The 17,222-nt window shown below is 34.1% G+C and overlaps 3 protein-coding genes across 7 annotated transcripts; 1 reads left to right on the forward strand and 2 right to left on the reverse strand.

Moving 5' to 3' along the window:
- Positions 1 to 282: 282 nt before the first annotated feature.
- Positions 283 to 5,249, forward strand: LOC101257206 (transcription factor bHLH140). Of its 5 annotated transcripts, none has more exons than XM_026032741.2 (8): positions 870 to 1,017; positions 1,095 to 1,222; positions 1,387 to 2,297; positions 2,979 to 3,603; positions 3,690 to 3,860; positions 3,956 to 4,266; positions 5,014 to 5,109; positions 5,188 to 5,249. In XM_026032741.2, exons 1-7 carry the CDS (start codon positions 990 to 992, stop codon positions 5,078 to 5,080), a joined length of 2,241 nt encoding a protein of 746 aa, XP_025888526.2. In that variant the 5' UTR covers positions 870 to 989; the 3' UTR covers positions 5,081 to 5,109; positions 5,188 to 5,249. The 5 variants fall into 5 exon arrangements, with proteins under 5 accessions (XP_069145183.1, XP_025888526.2, XP_010326095.2 ...); XM_069289081.1 differs by having other exon boundaries at positions 903 to 1,017; positions 1,080 to 1,222; XM_010327793.4 differs by having other exon boundaries at positions 5,014 to 5,220.
- On the reverse strand, positions 5,208 to 7,878 carry LOC101256911 (pyruvate decarboxylase 1). Its single transcript, XM_004246730.5, has 6 exons — positions 7,192 to 7,878; positions 6,947 to 7,110; positions 6,101 to 6,751; positions 5,903 to 6,020; positions 5,639 to 5,827; positions 5,208 to 5,540 (listed from the first exon to the last, which is right to left on the reverse strand). Exons 1-6 carry the CDS (start codon positions 7,699 to 7,701, stop codon positions 5,370 to 5,372), a joined length of 1,803 nt encoding a protein of 600 aa, XP_004246778.1. The 5' UTR covers positions 7,702 to 7,878; the 3' UTR covers positions 5,208 to 5,369.
- Positions 7,879 to 11,267: 3,389 nt separating this feature from the next.
- LOC101256620 (dnaJ protein ERDJ3A) lies at positions 11,268 to 16,728 on the reverse strand. The gene is made up of 7 exons (XM_004246729.5): positions 16,477 to 16,728; positions 15,357 to 15,412; positions 13,832 to 13,905; positions 12,944 to 13,464; positions 12,519 to 12,860; positions 12,038 to 12,391; positions 11,268 to 11,928 (listed from the first exon to the last, which is right to left on the reverse strand). The coding sequence occupies exons 1-7, from the start codon at positions 16,564 to 16,566 to the stop codon at positions 11,641 to 11,643; spliced, it is 1,725 nt and encodes a 574-aa protein (XP_004246777.1). The 5' UTR covers positions 16,567 to 16,728; the 3' UTR covers positions 11,268 to 11,640.
- Positions 16,729 to 17,222: the final 494 nt, after the last annotated feature.

The raw sequence follows: 17,222 nt of genomic DNA on the forward strand, positions 1-17,222 counted from the left end.
ATAAAATTGGAAAGGTTGCAGTTTACTGCTGTTGCCATCAACTCAGATGATGGCTTGGATTGCATTGTTGTAAAAACAACCCTGAATGTGGAGTTTTATTCGTAAACAAATGAAAAGTACACAATTCAAATTTTAATATATATATATGTTTGTATATAACGTGCTATCTCTATTATAAAAATGATGTAAATTCCCATTTCGTCGTCTGCTTTGAAATGGTCTTATCAAACACTTCCTCTTATAAATTGTGTCAATGTATCAATGACATGGAGTGAATTTCACTGAAATTATTCAAAATAAATGTACTCGGCTAGGATCATTTTTTTTTTAATTCCTTTATTATTATATTATTTTTACACTAAATAATAATTTCGTAATCTACGATAAAATCTCAAAGGCATGGGATATTGTGTTAATAATTGGTCAAAATTTTTTATATTTTACAACAACTTTTTTTTTCTATTATTTCATTCAATCAATTTTTGTGTTTTTACGTGTAGTTTTGAATAATGAAACCAATTCCACAATTTTTGTTTATGTTTACTTTTAAGAATAATCTAACTAAAATATAAATAAAATTGAAAAAGTATTATTTAATGTAAAAATATATTTTTTTAAGAAATAACAAGAAAAATAATCTTGATTATTCATATTCACACCATTTGAAAAGTAATGGATAAAATAGTAATGAAGTAAATCAATTTGTGTTTCATATTATATATTTCCTTTTTTACCTCGTTACAAAAGAAAGTTACTTTAGCGAATAATTTAATTTTATTTATTTTATTATTATTAAAATATCTAAAAAAAATTATTTTATATAAAAAGTTTTAAACATTTATCAAATCGATGTCAATTTTATGGGAAAAAATTTTCCATTATACATTGTCATTTTTGTTTTCTTTTTTAAACCCTTAGCAAGTGTCTCGGGTAAGATTCGAATCGTTCATGTCAACCGATCCAATTACTTACTGACCTTTGATAACACCATGGAAGCAATGGAGATTGATTCTGCAGGTAAATCATTCCTTCTTCTTTTTTCTGTTGTATACAAATGGGAAATGGTGGGACTAATTTAGGATTGTTGAAAATAGGCAAGGATGAAGAAGGAAAAGCAAAACCTGTAATGGTAATACTGATAGGAGCTCCAGGAAGTGGCAAGTCCACTTTTTGTGACCTTGTTATGCGAGTCTCTACCAGGCCTTGGGTTCGTATTTGCCAGGTTAGTTCCAATTTTGCAATTTCACATGTGTTATGTTTTCCTTTGAATTTGAAGTATGTTCATGTTTGTCTTCTATGGAACGATTATTAAATGGAATACTATGTCAACGGACTGCTATTGTGATGTTACGGTCTCACTTTGGTGAATTGTATTTGCTATGGTAGGATACCATTGGGAATGGTAAGGCTGGGACAAAGAAGCAATGTTTAACTGGAGCAGCTAGTGCGCTGAAGGAAGGAAAAAGTGTATTTATAGATAGATGCAACTTAGATAGAGAACAGCGAGCCGATTTTGTGAAGCTTGTTGGTCCAGAAGTTGAGAAACACGCTGTGGCACTTGATCTTCCAGCTAAGCTTTGTATTTCTCGGTCGGTTAAGAGGACAGAGCATGAGGGAAATTTGCAAGGTGGGAAAGCTGCTGCAGTTGTGAATAGGATGCTGCAAAAGAAAGAGTTGCCTAAGCTGAATGAAGGGTATGATAGAATTACAGTTTGCCAAGATGAAAAAGATGTTCAAGGTTCTATCAATACGTACACTTCACTTGGTCCATCAGATAAACTTCCACCAGGCTTTTTCGGCCAGAAAGCCTCAGATGCCAAAGTCCAACTTGGTATAATGAAGTTTCTCAAAAAAAAGGATCCTCCTGGATGTTCTGATGCTGTGATGAATGTCTCTCGGGACAATACTCTTTCTCATGCCACCAAGGAGAAGGACTCCAACCAAGTACTAGAAAGCTGTGAAGAACCGAAAATGGCATCTGTTGGCAGTAGCATTTCTTTAGAAAATGCCCCCACACTTGCATTTCCATCTATTTCTACAGCAGATTTCCATTTCAATCTTGAAAAAGCATCAGATATAATAGTGGAAAAGGTCGAGGAATATGTAAATAAACTTGGGAATGCTAGGCTTGTCTTGGTGGATTTATCTCAGCATTCAAAAATATTGTCCCTTGTCAGGGATAAAGCTGCAGAGAAGAACATCGACTCCAAAAAGTTCTTTACGTTTGTCGGGAATATAACTAAACTGTACTCAGAAGGAGGTTTGCACTGCAACGTGATTGCTAATGCCACTAACTGGTAATTCTCTGTACCATGATACTGTGCTAGTGAAAATGAGAAACTTGATGTAATTATGCAAAAGGCTTACCAGAAACTTCCATTTTTCTTTCTGCTTGAATGTTTTCTTGTGGAGATTTTGTTTAGTGACAAGAAAGTCGTGAGGTAGATCAAGTGGTAATACATTAAATTCAATTGTACGCCATCTTTTCGGAGCCTCCAAATTGTACCTTTAAGTTTGGATGCAAAAGAAAGTATTCCGAGAGATGAAGTGCTATTTTTCAAATGACAAACAGTTTTAAGCCTGGTTGATGGCATGTTAAACAAATGGAACAGTGTGTAGCCTTGTGCCTGAAATAACCTTCTTTTGCCAGAGGTGCAATATGGAGGATTTATATATCCAGCAGAAATCTACTTTCATGATTCATGAGTCAATTTGGTACACACGCGTGGTATTGATGATGAGTTGTGTGCATGCAATCCATTAAAATAGCAGGGTGCTAGAAAATCTTGCGGATAGATCAATTTCCTTACAATGTCCCGCAGGTCCTTGATACAAATTAATTGTAATCTCACCAACTCGTTTTAATACAATATTCTGTCTACACACTCTTTCCCGTGTTTTCACCTTAAGTATTATCTTGCACAGATATTATGTGTTGTTAATTTTTTACGTCTCATCTAAGAGCCAACTTTGTTCAGGCGACTAAAACCAGGAGGTGGAGGCGTAAATGCTGCTATATTTAGTGCTGCTGGTCCCATTCTTGAAACTGCAACCAAAGCTAAAGCTGGATCTCTTAGTTCTGGAAAAGCTATTGTTGTCCCTCTTCCTTCCTCTTCTCCCTTGTTTAGTGGGGAAGGAGTTACTCATGTCATACATGTACTTGGACCAAATATGAATCCCCAAAGACCAAACTGTCTCGACAATGACTACATCAAGGGCTGTAAAATACTCCGAGAAGCTTACTCATCCCTCTTTGATGGTTTTGCATCTATAGTTAGGACTCAAGAAGAGTCATGTAAGGATAAGTTCGACAAAGAATTTAAAGGAGAAGTTCAACTAGAGCAAGGTTCTAGAAGTGGTGATCAGAAAGCCAAGCGTGAAGCTGTCTGTGAAACAGACATGAACAAGAAGTTTAAAAGCTTTGTGAAAGAACTCGGCCCCAATGTTGGAAGTTCTGTTGATGGAAAAACTGGTGGACAGTCAAGAAAGGCATGGGGCTCATGGGTTCAGGCTCTTTATGACACTGCAATGCATCCTGAGAGGCATAAGAATATAATAGAGATGTCAGATGATGTTGTAGTACTGAATGATCTTTATCCAAAGGTTATCTTTCTCTCCCTCACACTGCTTTTTGGCCCTTCTCCCTTGTGAATTTGAAAAATACATATATGGTTTATTTTCTCGTGCAGGCTCAGAAACACCTCTTAGTGTTGGCACGTGTTGAAGGTCTTGACAGTCTTGAAGATGTTAAGAAGGAGCACCTCACTTTATTAAAGACAATGCACAGTGTTGGCTTGAAGTGGGCAGAAAAACTTCTATGTGAAAACAATTCATTGACATTTCGCCTTGGATATCATTCGGTACGTTGAACCATCTCCAAATATTACTCCCTCCGTTTAAAAAAGGATGGCCTAGTTTGACTTGAAACGGAGTTTAATAAGTTTTTGCCACGTAGGTTCCTTCAATGCGTCAATTGCATCTTCATGTGATAAGCCAAGACTTCAATTCCAATCATCTTAAGAATAAGAAGCATTGGAACTCATTCAACTCCCCCTTCTTCCGGGATTCGGTTGATGTAATAGATGAAGTTAGTCAAAATGGGAAGGCCATTTTGAAGGACGAGAATATCCTTTCTATGGAGCTAAGGTGTCATCGATGTCGAAGTGCACATCCAAATATTCCTCGTCTTAAAGCACATATCGGTTCTTGTCAAGCACCCTTTCCTGCTTCTTTGCTGCAAAATGGTCGCTTAGTTTTCTCAGAAAGGTAAAGATGCACGTCATGGAGTTTAGACACTATGTTGTGCTGTTTGAAGTTGCTAGCAGCATATATATACACACAAATTCGAAAAATAGCTTAGGCTGTTGGGTAGTTTATGTGAACAATTTCCATTAATTTTGTGAACTTGTTGGAGACTTTCTTACTAATGTTCGTTTTTCAGCCCAATTACATTATTACCAAGGAAGAAAATCTTGATGAGTTGTGAAAAATCATGTTGAGATTCCGTGGAGTATCATATTGGTTGTAATTTGTAGTGAAGTTACCAGTGGTCTAGTTTTGCAGATGGTATAGTTACTGTTTATTTAATTTAAGGCAAAATTAAAGACCATCCCTGGATTTCGTTTCATAGAAAAATGCTTGTGTTATGTGTCAATTTCTTCATTGATTAAAAGGAGAAATGCTAGTGGGCTTATAGCTAATGGGGGATCTTTTACTAAAAGACTAGTTTTTGGGTTGGACTCTCTTGTTTGGGTTGAAAATAGAAATTGGGTTAGGTTTTGACCCATTTAAGTTCACTTTAGGCTCAAAGGGTTTAAAAATCAAGTTGGGTCATTGACCCTTCCAATTTGACCTTTAGCACACTTCTAAATTTCAGTTCAATTTTTTTTTAAAAAAAAGTTACAAACTGATAAATAAATCATAATTCGTTGAAATTGAACTCAATTCAAATTATCTTAGAATTCAATTCTTAATTTTGGACAGATTACTTATAGTTTGGCTTATTTTTGACAGCCATAGACTTCAAGATCAATCGATGATTGGATTCGGGACTGCTGGCCTGAGCCTAAACGGGTGCTAGACGTGACCAATAAGGTCGTTGGTTCTCAGGTAGAACATTTTAGATTTCGAATATAACAAATATTTGCATGAGTGTGACGGTGAACCAAAATCAATACGAATACGTAGGGAAAAAAAAGAAGGAAGACTTTCAAAGGAAAAGGCATTAATGGATGAACAAGTTAACAAAAGCAATACTTAGTGGAATACAAACCCTTCCTGCGAAAATCACAAGAAAACATTACAACATATAGTGGCAACTCTCAAATTGCAAGAATTCTTTGCAGCAAATTCAATATTCTTTGAACATTTTACTGTGGATTTGGTGGACGACTATTAGCTGCTGAGACCCTAGAACCCCATTCAAGTAGCTCTTTGCTAGTGTCATGTTTGTGGACAATCACTTCAATGAAACACAAACAGTCTTTCTTTGCTCCATTTGCTGTTTCAATTGCTTCCACCAACTCTTCTTCACAATAAACCTACATACAGTCGAGACGTTCAATATATTTATATCCTTCCATTCAAGATTCGGAGTAAAAAACAAAGACCGTGATTGAAAATTTGAACTTCTACTCACCTTGGTTGTCCAACATTTTCCTTCTCCGTTATGGATTGCATCGACTAATCCTGTGTAGTTCCAATTCTTGATCACATTGTAAGGTCCATCATGGATCTCAACTTCAATTGTATAACCACCATTGTTTATCAAGAAGATAATGGTCCTCTGCCCACACCTTAGCATTGTTGAAATATCTTGAGCAGTCATCTGCAAGTATATTTCATTCGTCATAAAGTTACCGGGGAAATGCAAACAATTCATTCTTTCTCTATTTTCAATTACCTGAAAGCTACCATCACCGATGCAGGCAATCACCCGTTTTTCTGGTGCAGCTTGTGCATAACCAAGAGTTGCACCAACAGACCAACCGATAGATCCATACTGCATTTGGAACTCATATCTAAAAACGACAATCAACAACTCATTTGATATGATGATGGAAATAAATACCAAAATGACAGCAATTTGTTCTGATCTTACCCGCATCCTTGTGGCAATTTCAGCTTCTGACAGTTGAACCACGAGTCCCCCGTCTCAGCAATCACAGCACTCTCACCAGTCAGCATATTTTGAATGTGTTGAAATAGAACGTTCACCCTTAATGCCTCCTTAGGCTTACATTTGAGAGGAAGTCCATCAGGAACATAAATCCTATGATAATTCTCATAAGAAGTTGGATTATGCTTTACTCTCTTTGCTAATGCGGAAAGGAAATCCCTCATTAGAACACAACCAAATGCAGGTCCGTTCCCAATTGTCACACGATCAGGCTGGACAATGATCACTTTGTCTTTCTTGAGAAGAAGAGAATAACCAACAGAGCTATAGTCGTTAAAAATTGGTCCAGCAAACAAGTAGGCATCAGCAGATTCAACAATTTCAGCACAGAAGGTCGTGCTCACTGCACCCCAGTAAGTTCCTAAGAAATGTGGATGGTGTTCCGGAACCAAACCTTTTGCGGCTGGCATCACTGCCACCGCGTAACCACAGCTGTCAGCCAGCTCAACAAAAGCATCACATGCCTTTGCAACGCGCATATTTTGCCCTCCAACAAGCACTGGCTTTACTGATTTGTTCAAGAACTCAGCCGCTGCTTCTACTGCTGCTTCCAACCCCATCATATTACTTAATCTATACCACAATAACACCAAAATAAGAAACTCGGATACTTAAACACACAGGCGAAGCCAGAATTTGATTCTGATGAATTTTATAGGATGATGAACGACCATCATGGACAACACAATATATAGTGTAACCAGCTCAAAACATGGAACCACTTGCCGTAAATATTTTCTCCTCCTAGACGTAGTACATATATTTTACCTGGGAGAGAGGGAAAACGGAACTGGTTCACGACTGAACGTAGGATGCGGAATCCCCGGCAAGTTACATCCTACACTAATATAAACCGGCTTACTCTCTTTCAAAGATGTGGAAATTGCAGTATCAATCAGTTCATGAGCATCTTCTAAATTATTCAACACAGCCTGCAAATTAAAATCAAACGAACTGTGTCGGAAATTTTAACATAAATTATTGTATCGGAGTCGTAAAATTGATGAACTTACCTGGTAGCAAGTCACAGTTTGAAAACAACGAAGCTCTTGACTAAAATCATGTAAACCAATAGTATGATGAAGTATTGTATTAGTTCCATAATCATTAGAATTAGGTCCACCAACCATACAAATCAAAGGTAAATTTTCACTATAAGCACCAGCAATTGCATTAACGATACTTAATCCACCGACGGTAAACGTAACAACACAAGCCCCAATTCCCCGTGCCCTAGCATATCCATCAGCTGCATAGCCTGCATTTAGCTCATTACAACAACCTATAAGGTTAAGTTCAGGTTCAGCAATGAGATGATCGAGAAGTGTCAAGTTGAAATCACCGGGAACGGAGAAAACGTCGGTTACTCCGATCTGAACTAACCGGCGGGCAAGGTGACGGCCGAGTGTTGAGTCAGGGGAATTGAATGGAATGGTGGAGTTTTGGATTGTAACAGCTTTATTGGTTGGTACGTTTGCTATGTCGCCATTTATTGGCTTGCAAGTGTCGATTTTGAAGTCCATTATTTATGAAGAATTTGATTTGTTTTGTGAGTGAGAAATGGAGGGAGTTATATAGTGTGTTGGATTATGAAGAAACAGGGGGCGGATTCAGGGAGTTATATAATTAGAGGTTTACTTAACAACTTATAGATTTTAGTAGTATTTATTAGCATGGGGCAGAAGTACAGATGAAGTGAGAAATATGCATAGAAAAAACATACATTTATATTTATGAATTTAATTAAACTTTAATCGTTATTATTTTTTATTGAAAATTTGTTGAAAGTATGGGTGAACGATTCAAGGTAAGGACATGCACTATGAAGAAATTTAATTTGAGCAGAAGAAAATAGATTTTTTTTTATCTTAATTAAACAATAAAAACTCTATCTTAATACTATTTAGCGATAAATTAGCACATTATTTATAAAAAAAATATGAATTGGCTAAGAGTTGTTAATTAAGCCACAAATTAGGTAACACATCCTTGTAAATCTTACCCAAGACATGCTTTGTAACGATATTTCAAATATATGAACTTAGTAAGAAATTTCCCAAATTATATATTGATATAAACACATGAAAAATAAAGTATACAAATTAAAAATTTTAGTGTTTTGTCTAAGCGAATTACCTTTATACTATAAAAATATAAAAGTTAATATATTTTCAAATTGTCACACTAGCAAATAATATTTTTTGGACAATTACAGCTGAAAAATTAAATTAATTTATAGTTTTTCTCAAGGACAAGAAAGATCACTAATATTTTGCGATTTTTAATTTTGTTATTAGTTATTTGACGTTGATTTTCATCGTTTCTTTGCAATTTACATTTTTTTCTTAATTGCGATTGCATCTACATCTTTAAATTCATGTACCTTTAGAACAATTATATTTCTTCTTGAATTTTCACTCATTTTACTAAAATATAGATAAGAAATATGAATTTTATCTTCACTCACTATTAATTTAATTCCGATATGCTTAGACACTTCCTGCTGCAATATTTGATGTATGCATATCCATCAAAATACAGGAATAAGGTTAGCTTAAAAATTTTAAACTGTTCAAATTTCATATTAAAAATAAGGTGTTTATTAACAAAAATAACACACAAAATCTGAAATATTTTGATTGAAAATGAAGAAATATTTATACATCGTCAAATACCATTTACTCTTCACTCACCAAAAAGTCCCCATTTTGACAGTTTAGACTTATAGGTCAATGCATTTTTTTACACGTGTCTTACATGCATATCCTCTACGTGTCATCGTTCAATAGGCTGTTGTTTATACCCTCACATAATATTCAAGATTCTCGCTTGTAGACAAAAAGGCCAAAATCAGAATATATACAACTCACTCGTATTTGATTTATTAAATTTAATTTTTAAATATATTAATTAGTTGGTGTTTCTTTTAAATCTTTAAGTTAATAATACTGATTGAAAATTTGGTATAATTTAAATTTTTTGTTTTAGAAATAATTTTACTGCTAATCGATGACATTTATTTATTTTTATTTTGATTTTAGTGGTCAGTGCTCTAGACCTATGTTCCAAGGCAAATTAATTAAAGCATATTTCACAGTCTTTCATGTCAAAAGTTTTGTTCGAAAACAAATGGAATTGCATTCACTTTAGAAAATACTATGGGATATGTCCGATGATGGGACGAGGGATATAGAGGTGGAGATGACGTGTGTTTGAAAAAAATATAATGAATATGAAATTTTAAATTTGTTTTTTTATTAAAAAAATATTTAATCAATCAAACATGAAAAGATTAAAAAATATGGTTTCTGTCGTATCGAATACTCCCAGTGTTATCTTAGCTTTCGGATGAAACCAAAATTGTGGGCAGGTATTGGTTTTCTGCTCTTCTCTTAGATAAAGAGAACTTTTTATTGTATAGGGTCGTTTAGTGTGATGAAAAGAGAAAGTTACCATGAGATAGAATTTTAGTATTTTTTAATTTCTTGTTTAGTTAGATGAAATAGGATAATCTTTTTTAGGATTAATAAATTGTATTGAAATAAGTTATCCCCCGAATGAAATAATAATAATCCTAGGATAAGTGTAAAATAACAAAAATATCTTCTTCAGTTTTCTTTTATACACCACTTTTGTATTCATGTATATTGAACATAATTTTTAATAACTATAATAACATTCACAATCTTAATTAAAAGTTGTTCTTATGAAAATATATTCTTCTATTAGAAAAAATTTATAAATATAATTTTTATAAGTTAAATTTATTTATCTAATTCTTATGTTTATTCATACTTTGATTTCTCTTTAAAATATTCTCTCGCTACTAAATTACATACTTTGAATTGTAACAGTTTAATACTCAATAATTATATTCTATGTATCAATTAATATAGATAATTTTAGTAATAAAATTTCTTTTAGTTTGATAAACGTAGATTGAAAGTTTTATTTTTAAGCTAAATATATAAGATGAGGTCTTATTTTTAAGTTAAATACCATGAAAGTTTTAATTTTAAAAACACAAGACACAATCATAAAAATGAAAACACAAAAATATTTAAGCTAAATACCACGAAATTTTATGTAAGAATGAATAACTAATACTTGCAAACTAAACATTAAAATAAATTATTAATAAGGCGGGGGATATTTTCGTAAACAAACAACTTATTTTTAAGAATCATGTAATGAATATAAGTTTGAATACGACAAACCAAACATACAATAAAACTCAAGATAACTCAATAATACATTAAATATATTAGAAACAAATAATAACACAACTATATACTATAGTTAGTCAAAATATTAGTAAAGAGAACTAATTAATATTAACCTAATATTAGCTATTTCTCAAAATTTTCTCAATATGAATTGCACCTCACATTTTTTTGTTAGGGCCATTAATTGCTCCTCCAACAAATTCTTGGTGAATTTCCAAGTCAATTTTAGGCAGATGAATTGGCTTTTGCCAATTCTTGGACAACTTCCAAGTGCTCCAAGTTAGCGTCACAATTCTATGGACCAATTTAAGTTCTTGTAATATTTTCTTCATATTTTCCATGTGTGTACTCAATTTTCAAATTCAAAACTTAATTTTCTTTTAAAAAGAAAAAAACTACTCAAATTTCAACATTCTAAAATATTTGTTTTAGTTTGAAAAATTCTCCTTAGCTTATAAATCAGTCTACAAAATTGAATTCACACAGTGAGTATTCATTCATTATATTAGGTTATACTCGATTAAAATGTAGCATATAATGATTTATTTATTGTGAAAAAAATTAAAGATTTAGTTGTAATATATCAAGATGTCTCAATAATATTAAATTAAATAATAATGATTAATTAACGGACTCAAAAACAAGTTATTTGAAATATGCAGTAAGCTCTTGACATTATCGAAACAAAAATTACAAATCAAACTTCGACAGTAAAAGCAAAATATTCAATTCAAGGCAAACACCTCTACATAGTACATACAATATGTATGTAAAATTTTAGTTCTTAACTATGTATTATTTTGATGGTTGAGTCCAATTTTTGTTGATTATTTTTAGAACTTAAAAAACCAAACTAATACAACTTTCAGAAAACTGATTGATAGTTCATCCATTGACAAAGGTAACAAATCTAACTAGTCTGATTATAAGATTATAATATAGATGAAAAATTGCAACAAACTTGAGAAACCAGACTATAGAAACATTGGCAAAACGTACATGCTATAATGTAAGTTCAGTTCTATTGTATGCTGCGGCTATGTGCATTTTCCTAATCCAAGAAAGAGAACCCTACTCCACCAATGGTTAATCAACTTTGCTGCTAAATCAACTTCTTCCAGCTCATGACGATGGGCTACATGAACTATTAATAAAGGGGCAACCTTGAAGCACTGGCTGTACATTTTTTCCAGATCTCAGTGTTGTTCATTTCCACTAAAGTTGGTTCCTAATTTTTTACTTTGCTACAGGTTTCTGTCTGGTGTTGGAAAATTGTACGTCCCCACTGAGAACGGAGCTAATGAAACTCTCTGCATTTTCAGCAGTAATTTCTCCCTCATAAACTGCAAACTTACCTTTTCGCGGCTTGTATGCAAGAAGGACCTTGTCTGATGATTTATATCCTGATTTGTCAAATGCATTCAAGAAAGACTGCTGCCTCACTGCATCTAAAACTGCATAGGAAACTGAATCTCTCGAGCCATAGGGTGTATTTTGTCGTCTTGATAATGACTTTTGAGAGACCTAAAGTTGGCAAAATTTGAGCCACAAATCAGTTAAGTCAGATGTATTTCATACCAGAGGAGAGTAAATCATAAATCACTGAACAAAGTCTATACAGTTGACGACTTACCGATAATAGAACTTTTTCTAGTTTATCTTTTGCTTTAGATGACCTGAAAACACCAATCACACAAACAGGAGTTTTCTCCCCACAAATGTCATTGAAATTAGAGCCTGTCAGTACCGGTACTTGCTTAGCCTCTGACTCACTCTGCTCACTTTTACTCTGTGTTGAAGCTGCCTTCTTATTTTTTCTTTCAAAATTGTCCAGTAAACCACTTAGATCTTGAATTGCCGACTTAAGATCTTTTACAGAGATTCCTGTGCTTAAAATCTGTTTCTCCCCATTGGATAGCCAGCCAACAATGGCAGGAAGAGCATCAACACCCAACCTTCGTAGAGCAGGATCAGAAGAATCACGAACCTATTAAACACAACACAGGCTTTAGTAAAAAACTTGCAAAGAACAAATGCAGTCATGTTCAAATCCAAATTCAAGTTCGTACAATATTTAAAAATTCATACGGATAAATTTAGTCATATACTCTAACCTGTGCATCATAGAAGACAAAACGGTTTCGATACAATCCACTAAGAGCACGCCAAATAACTGGAGTATCTTTCTTTGCTGAGAGAAGCATCACTTTGGGTAAACCTCCTACAGACTGGGAAACAAAATCAAAGTGGTCCAAATCTACACGCTTTGAGAATCTAGGAAGATGATCATGGCAAAAACTTTTCACCCTCTTCACATCTAAATCATCACTGTACTCCATCAACGCACCATCCCCACTTGATTTTAATGAATACACAAACAATCTTGGCACATTGCGTGGATATATGCCAAGACCCTTGCAAAAAGATGCATCAGTTTCACAGTTTATTCTCCCCACCTATCACAGTAAGAGCACATCAGTGGAAATACAGTAATGACTACAGTCTAGAAGTATTATGATGTAAGTAAAAGGATGCATACCTTCATTGCCCCATCCAATGAGCTTGCAACATCTCTAATGACAGATTCATAATATTGGATATCTCTCGATATAGATGTATGAGAGAGTAATAGCCAAGTCATTCCTTTATCAGATATTTCTTTCTTATACAACTGCGAGTTTATGGAAGGGATGCTCTTGCCAGAGTTCTTGGTTCTAGACTGAGACTTGCCTGAACCACCAAAGCCACTAAAACCCCCAAATCTACTCCCACTTCCCATACCACTGCCAAACATGTTGGAGAATATATCATCTAAACCAAAGCCAGAAGAGCTTTGGCTGCCAGGACCGCCAAAGGAAAATGAAAATGATTTTCCACCTCCTTGTCCACCCATACCACCTGGCCCGAAGTTAAACCCACTTTGACCTGGTCCACCACTTGTGAAGTATGTATATCCACCGTGATCTCCAGAGCTGCCAACATCAAATCCAGGAGCTCCCTTCTCATCTCCATATAGGTCATAGTTTTTCCTCTTCTCCTCGTCGGACAGAATTTCATAAGCTGAAATTTGATAGACAGATTATACAACTACTTAATAACACTGATCATCAAACAAGCAAACACACAGAGAAAGAAAATGCATGTTGTAACTAGTTGCACACATCAAGATAACTCAGATTGTATGGGTTTTAACCTTCAATCACCACCATCTTTGGATCCTAGATAAAATCAAACCTACCTAGCACCTTGAAGAAAGATCTAAAAAAATTTCATCTTTGGATCTCAGATTCTAATGATAAATTCAGCAAGAATTTAAAAAAAAAACAGCAAAGCAGTTCTTCTAATTTCCTTAACTACAATTTTTTTCTTTCCTCTTTTTAATTAGCAGAGTGCTGAAAAGGAAGATAGAAATCAGAAGCTGCTATACCGTTATTAATCTCAGCAAATTTCTCTTGTGCACCCTTACTTTTGTTCTTGTCCGGATGATATTGGAGTGAGAGCCTGAAAATGAAAAGGGATAAAGGAGAAGATTAAAAGGACAGAACATTATTTGCCGGAAAACTAATGCAGAGAAGTTCAACAATTGAAAAATCAGTAATTAAATACAATCAAATTTTCAAAAAAAACCAGCTTCATACAAAGGTCCACTAGAATTTAATCGACCATGAGCATATTTGCAACTCTATATTGCAGGATCCAAATTGAAGGAAAATCCAGTAACCTACTGCATGCTGATAGTAAAGAGGCCATCGAAAAAATTGTCAATATGTTTCTTTTCCTTCAAATTTAAGGTCTTACTTCCAACTACTTATCCCGTCCCATTCCAAGACAATGACAAGGATAAGTAGTTAAGAACAATTGGATCAGACTGATCAATACAAGATCATTTGTCCTCAGGCAAAACAAGCTATGTTCAAATTCAATCAATGTTCTTGAGGGCTTGTTTGAGGTAGGCTTAATCCCGAAAGCTAGGTAAATCTCAGTTTGGCATTCCTCCTCTGAGCACCAAGGAACTAAGGAAGAGCCTTATTTGTACAGTCTTTGCTTTAAGCGGGAAGCAATGTAGTTGGCAAAGCGATTTATTAATCATTAGCAGAAATTTTAGGATGAATGATTGAGTGATAAACCGATAATGAATAATAAACTGAAGATTTACCATTAGAACTAGTTAATGAGAACCTAAAACTACTTCTTTAGATCTAAACAAAAAAATGAAATGGTTGATAATTAAATATTATATGATATTTTACTCTACATGATTTTTTTACTCTACATACTTTGTCTAGCGATATAGTAATATTATTCTTTATCAAATTTATATATTTGTCTTTATATTGTTTCCTTACACTGCATCCACATTTTTTGCTTTTCCATTCAATATTATTGTGCTTGCACTTAAACGCCTAGCACTTGTCCAAACTTTTTGCCTTTGATATTTCAATCAAAGTTCTTAGCTTATGACGAAAACATCCAGTTATTGCAGCCCTAAGATTTTGGATCCTTCGGAAAACAGTAATATTAAAGTTATGAAGAGTCCTGCTTTTCTATAATCACTAAGAGTCCAGAAATTTACATATACTCTGCACTCTCTTGGTGTGTCACTTGTAGGGGTTTCATCCCAGAAGCATGTAAGACATGAATAGAATCGAAGGCCAAACTACAAGTACTCCAAGACATGTTAAAGTTTGAAGCACAAAATAGAAGTACTTGGGAAATACTCATCACCCCTACAAATCCTCAAGTTAGGTAATTCCTACCAACAAAGAGACATCAATCATGGCAGAACCTCCAGTAAAACATGTAGATAGGATAACAGTTGATATAGTTATGCCAAACTTTGGCTAAGAGAAACTTGACTACTGTATGGTAAGCATGTAATAACAAAAGCACAAACATTGAGATTTAAAGAACAAATGATAATGGAAAAAAGATGAGCCCTGTACAGAACTTACTTGTGAAAAGCTTTCTGGATCTCACGTTGACTTGCACTTTTATCAACTCCAAGCACCTGGAAAAAATCAAAATCACTGTTAACCATGGAAGATGAGGTAATCACTCTGCATATGGACACTCAGGATCTATAGAGCATTATGAACTGTCACGTAATTAAGTCTTTAGGCTTATCAATGCCAAATATTTCAGGTTTATTTTCTTAAAACTAGCAAACATGAGATGATTTCTCCATTTAGTCTCCATTTTGAAGAGTATCAACATAGTGATCAATTAGAGATAGTACTTGCCACACCTAACTTCAAACAGTACTTTCGTGGTTCCTCTTTACATTGATTCTCTTTGTGCCACAAAAATGGGTGTATGTATCAGCAGTAGCAGATAAAAAATCTGGGTTAACAATGGAACACAATGCATCGTGACTATTTTTTTAGAATCCATCATGCATATCAGCATTCTGGGAGTTTCTCCCTTTACATTCTCATTAAACTCACTCTTAAACTTTTACTTATCATCAAAAATATTAAAATCACATAAAACAGATTATTCCACAGTCAAATCAATAATACGTCTGCTTCCCTTCCTTTTTAGGGACAATCCTTCATTTACTCTATTTCCTAGTTTCAAAACACAATTTCTCAATTAGAACATTATCCTAATATACAAAAAAAAACTTAGTTCAATAGAACAATTCCAATAAACCCCCAAACAAAACCTATGAACAAATAAAAACAAAAACAATTCAAAAACATCATGACAACTCAATCACCAAAGGGGTAGCCTTTGCATAGCTAGTAAAGTTGCTGTCATGGGTTCAAAAACAGCTCTTCCACAAAATAAATACAAGATAAGACTGCATATAATAGACCAGCTTACAAAGCCCAAAGCTTTAATGCACCGGGCTCCCCATGAGAACTCAATCACCAAAATCAGTTCAAAATCTAACAGCGTGAAAATTTAAACCAATTAGCCCTCAATCGATGCTCAATCAATGTAGTTAAAATCCTCTATATCCGTTTCAAATTCCACTAGATTCGTGCCTAATTCATGCCAATATAAAAAATACATATATTAAACATGAATTAAGACCGGAAAAAACAAGAAACAGAGAATCATATATACCTTATAAGGATCAACGGTTTTAGATTGTACGTTAAGAACAAAGAGTGATGCACATAGAACAATGACTATCGAAATTTGTCGAGTCTTCATATTCGCGTCGATTTTTAGGATCCAAATACAACTTGTCGGGTCGATTGTTCTTCAGAAATCGTAGTAGTGAATTTGAGAGACATACATGATGAAGAAGAAGTTGGTCTTAATAGATTTCGCGGGGGGTGGGGAAGGTTCCAGATCATTCGGCTAGTTTTTGATGACGTGGCATTTGTGACATGGCTACACGAGTTTTGGCCAATCACATTTTAGATTTCTCCATTATGTTGTAAAAAGTAATATTTATTTATTTTGATTTTAGTTTGATTCCAATGTGACAGAAACAATTTGGATAGTTAATTAAAAAAAGGGGAAAATTATGTGATTAACTAAATATATAGTAGTTAAATATCTGACATAGCTATAATCTGCATTATTCATAATTTGAAATTTATTTTTAGTTATTATTGTTACATTCTCTTGCTCTCTCCTCTCTTTTTCTTTCCCTCTCTGACCTCTCTCCCCAATTTTGCTCATCACTCTCTTCCTTTTCTTTTCAATCATCTCTCCCTACCCTATCTTCTCTTATATCCCAGTCTCTCTCTCACTTTATACAAATACAAATGTATAGTTTGTGTTTGTATGAAGCGAGAGATGCGTGATATATAAATACGAATATATATGTTTTTATCATATACACTTATAATTATGTAAAT

The sequence above is a fragment of the Solanum lycopersicum genome, chromosome 9, assembly GCF_036512215.1.
Source record: "Solanum lycopersicum chromosome 9, SLM_r2.1".
Lineage (NCBI taxonomy): Eukaryota > Viridiplantae > Streptophyta > Magnoliopsida > Solanales > Solanaceae > Solanum > Solanum lycopersicum.

Coding starts and splice junctions, on each gene's coding strand:
- LOC101257206 (XM_069289082.1), top strand. CDS start 861: ATGGGAAAAAATTTTCCATTATACATTGTCATTTTTGTTTTCTTTTTT. Junction 1,018..1,094: donor AATGGAGATTGATTCTGCAG/GTAAATCATTCC, acceptor TGTTGAAAATAG/GCAAGGATGAAGAAGGAAAA. Junction 1,223..1,386: donor CTTGGGTTCGTATTTGCCAG/GTTAGTTCCAAT, acceptor TTGCTATGGTAG/GATACCATTGGGAATGGTAA.
- LOC101256911 (XM_004246730.5), bottom strand. CDS start 7,701: ATGGACTTCAAAATCGACACTTGCAAGCCAATAAATGGCGACATAGCA. Junction 6,752..6,946: donor CCGTTTTCCCTCTCTCCCAG/GTAAAATATATG, acceptor ATTGTGGTATAG/ATTAAGTAATATGATGGGGT. Junction 5,828..5,902: donor TCGGTGATGGTAGCTTTCAG/GTAATTGAAAAT, acceptor ATATACTTGCAG/ATGACTGCTCAAGATATTTC.
- LOC101256620 (XM_004246729.5), bottom strand. CDS start 16,566: ATGAAGACTCGACAAATTTCGATAGTCATTGTTCTATGTGCATCACTC. Junction 13,465..13,831: donor ATTTGCTGAGATTAATAACG/GTATAGCAGCTT, acceptor ATCAAATTTCAG/CTTATGAAATTCTGTCCGAC. Junction 12,392..12,518: donor TTGTCTTCTATGATGCACAG/GTTAGAGTATAT, acceptor TGTGTTTAATAG/GTTCGTGATTCTTCTGATCC.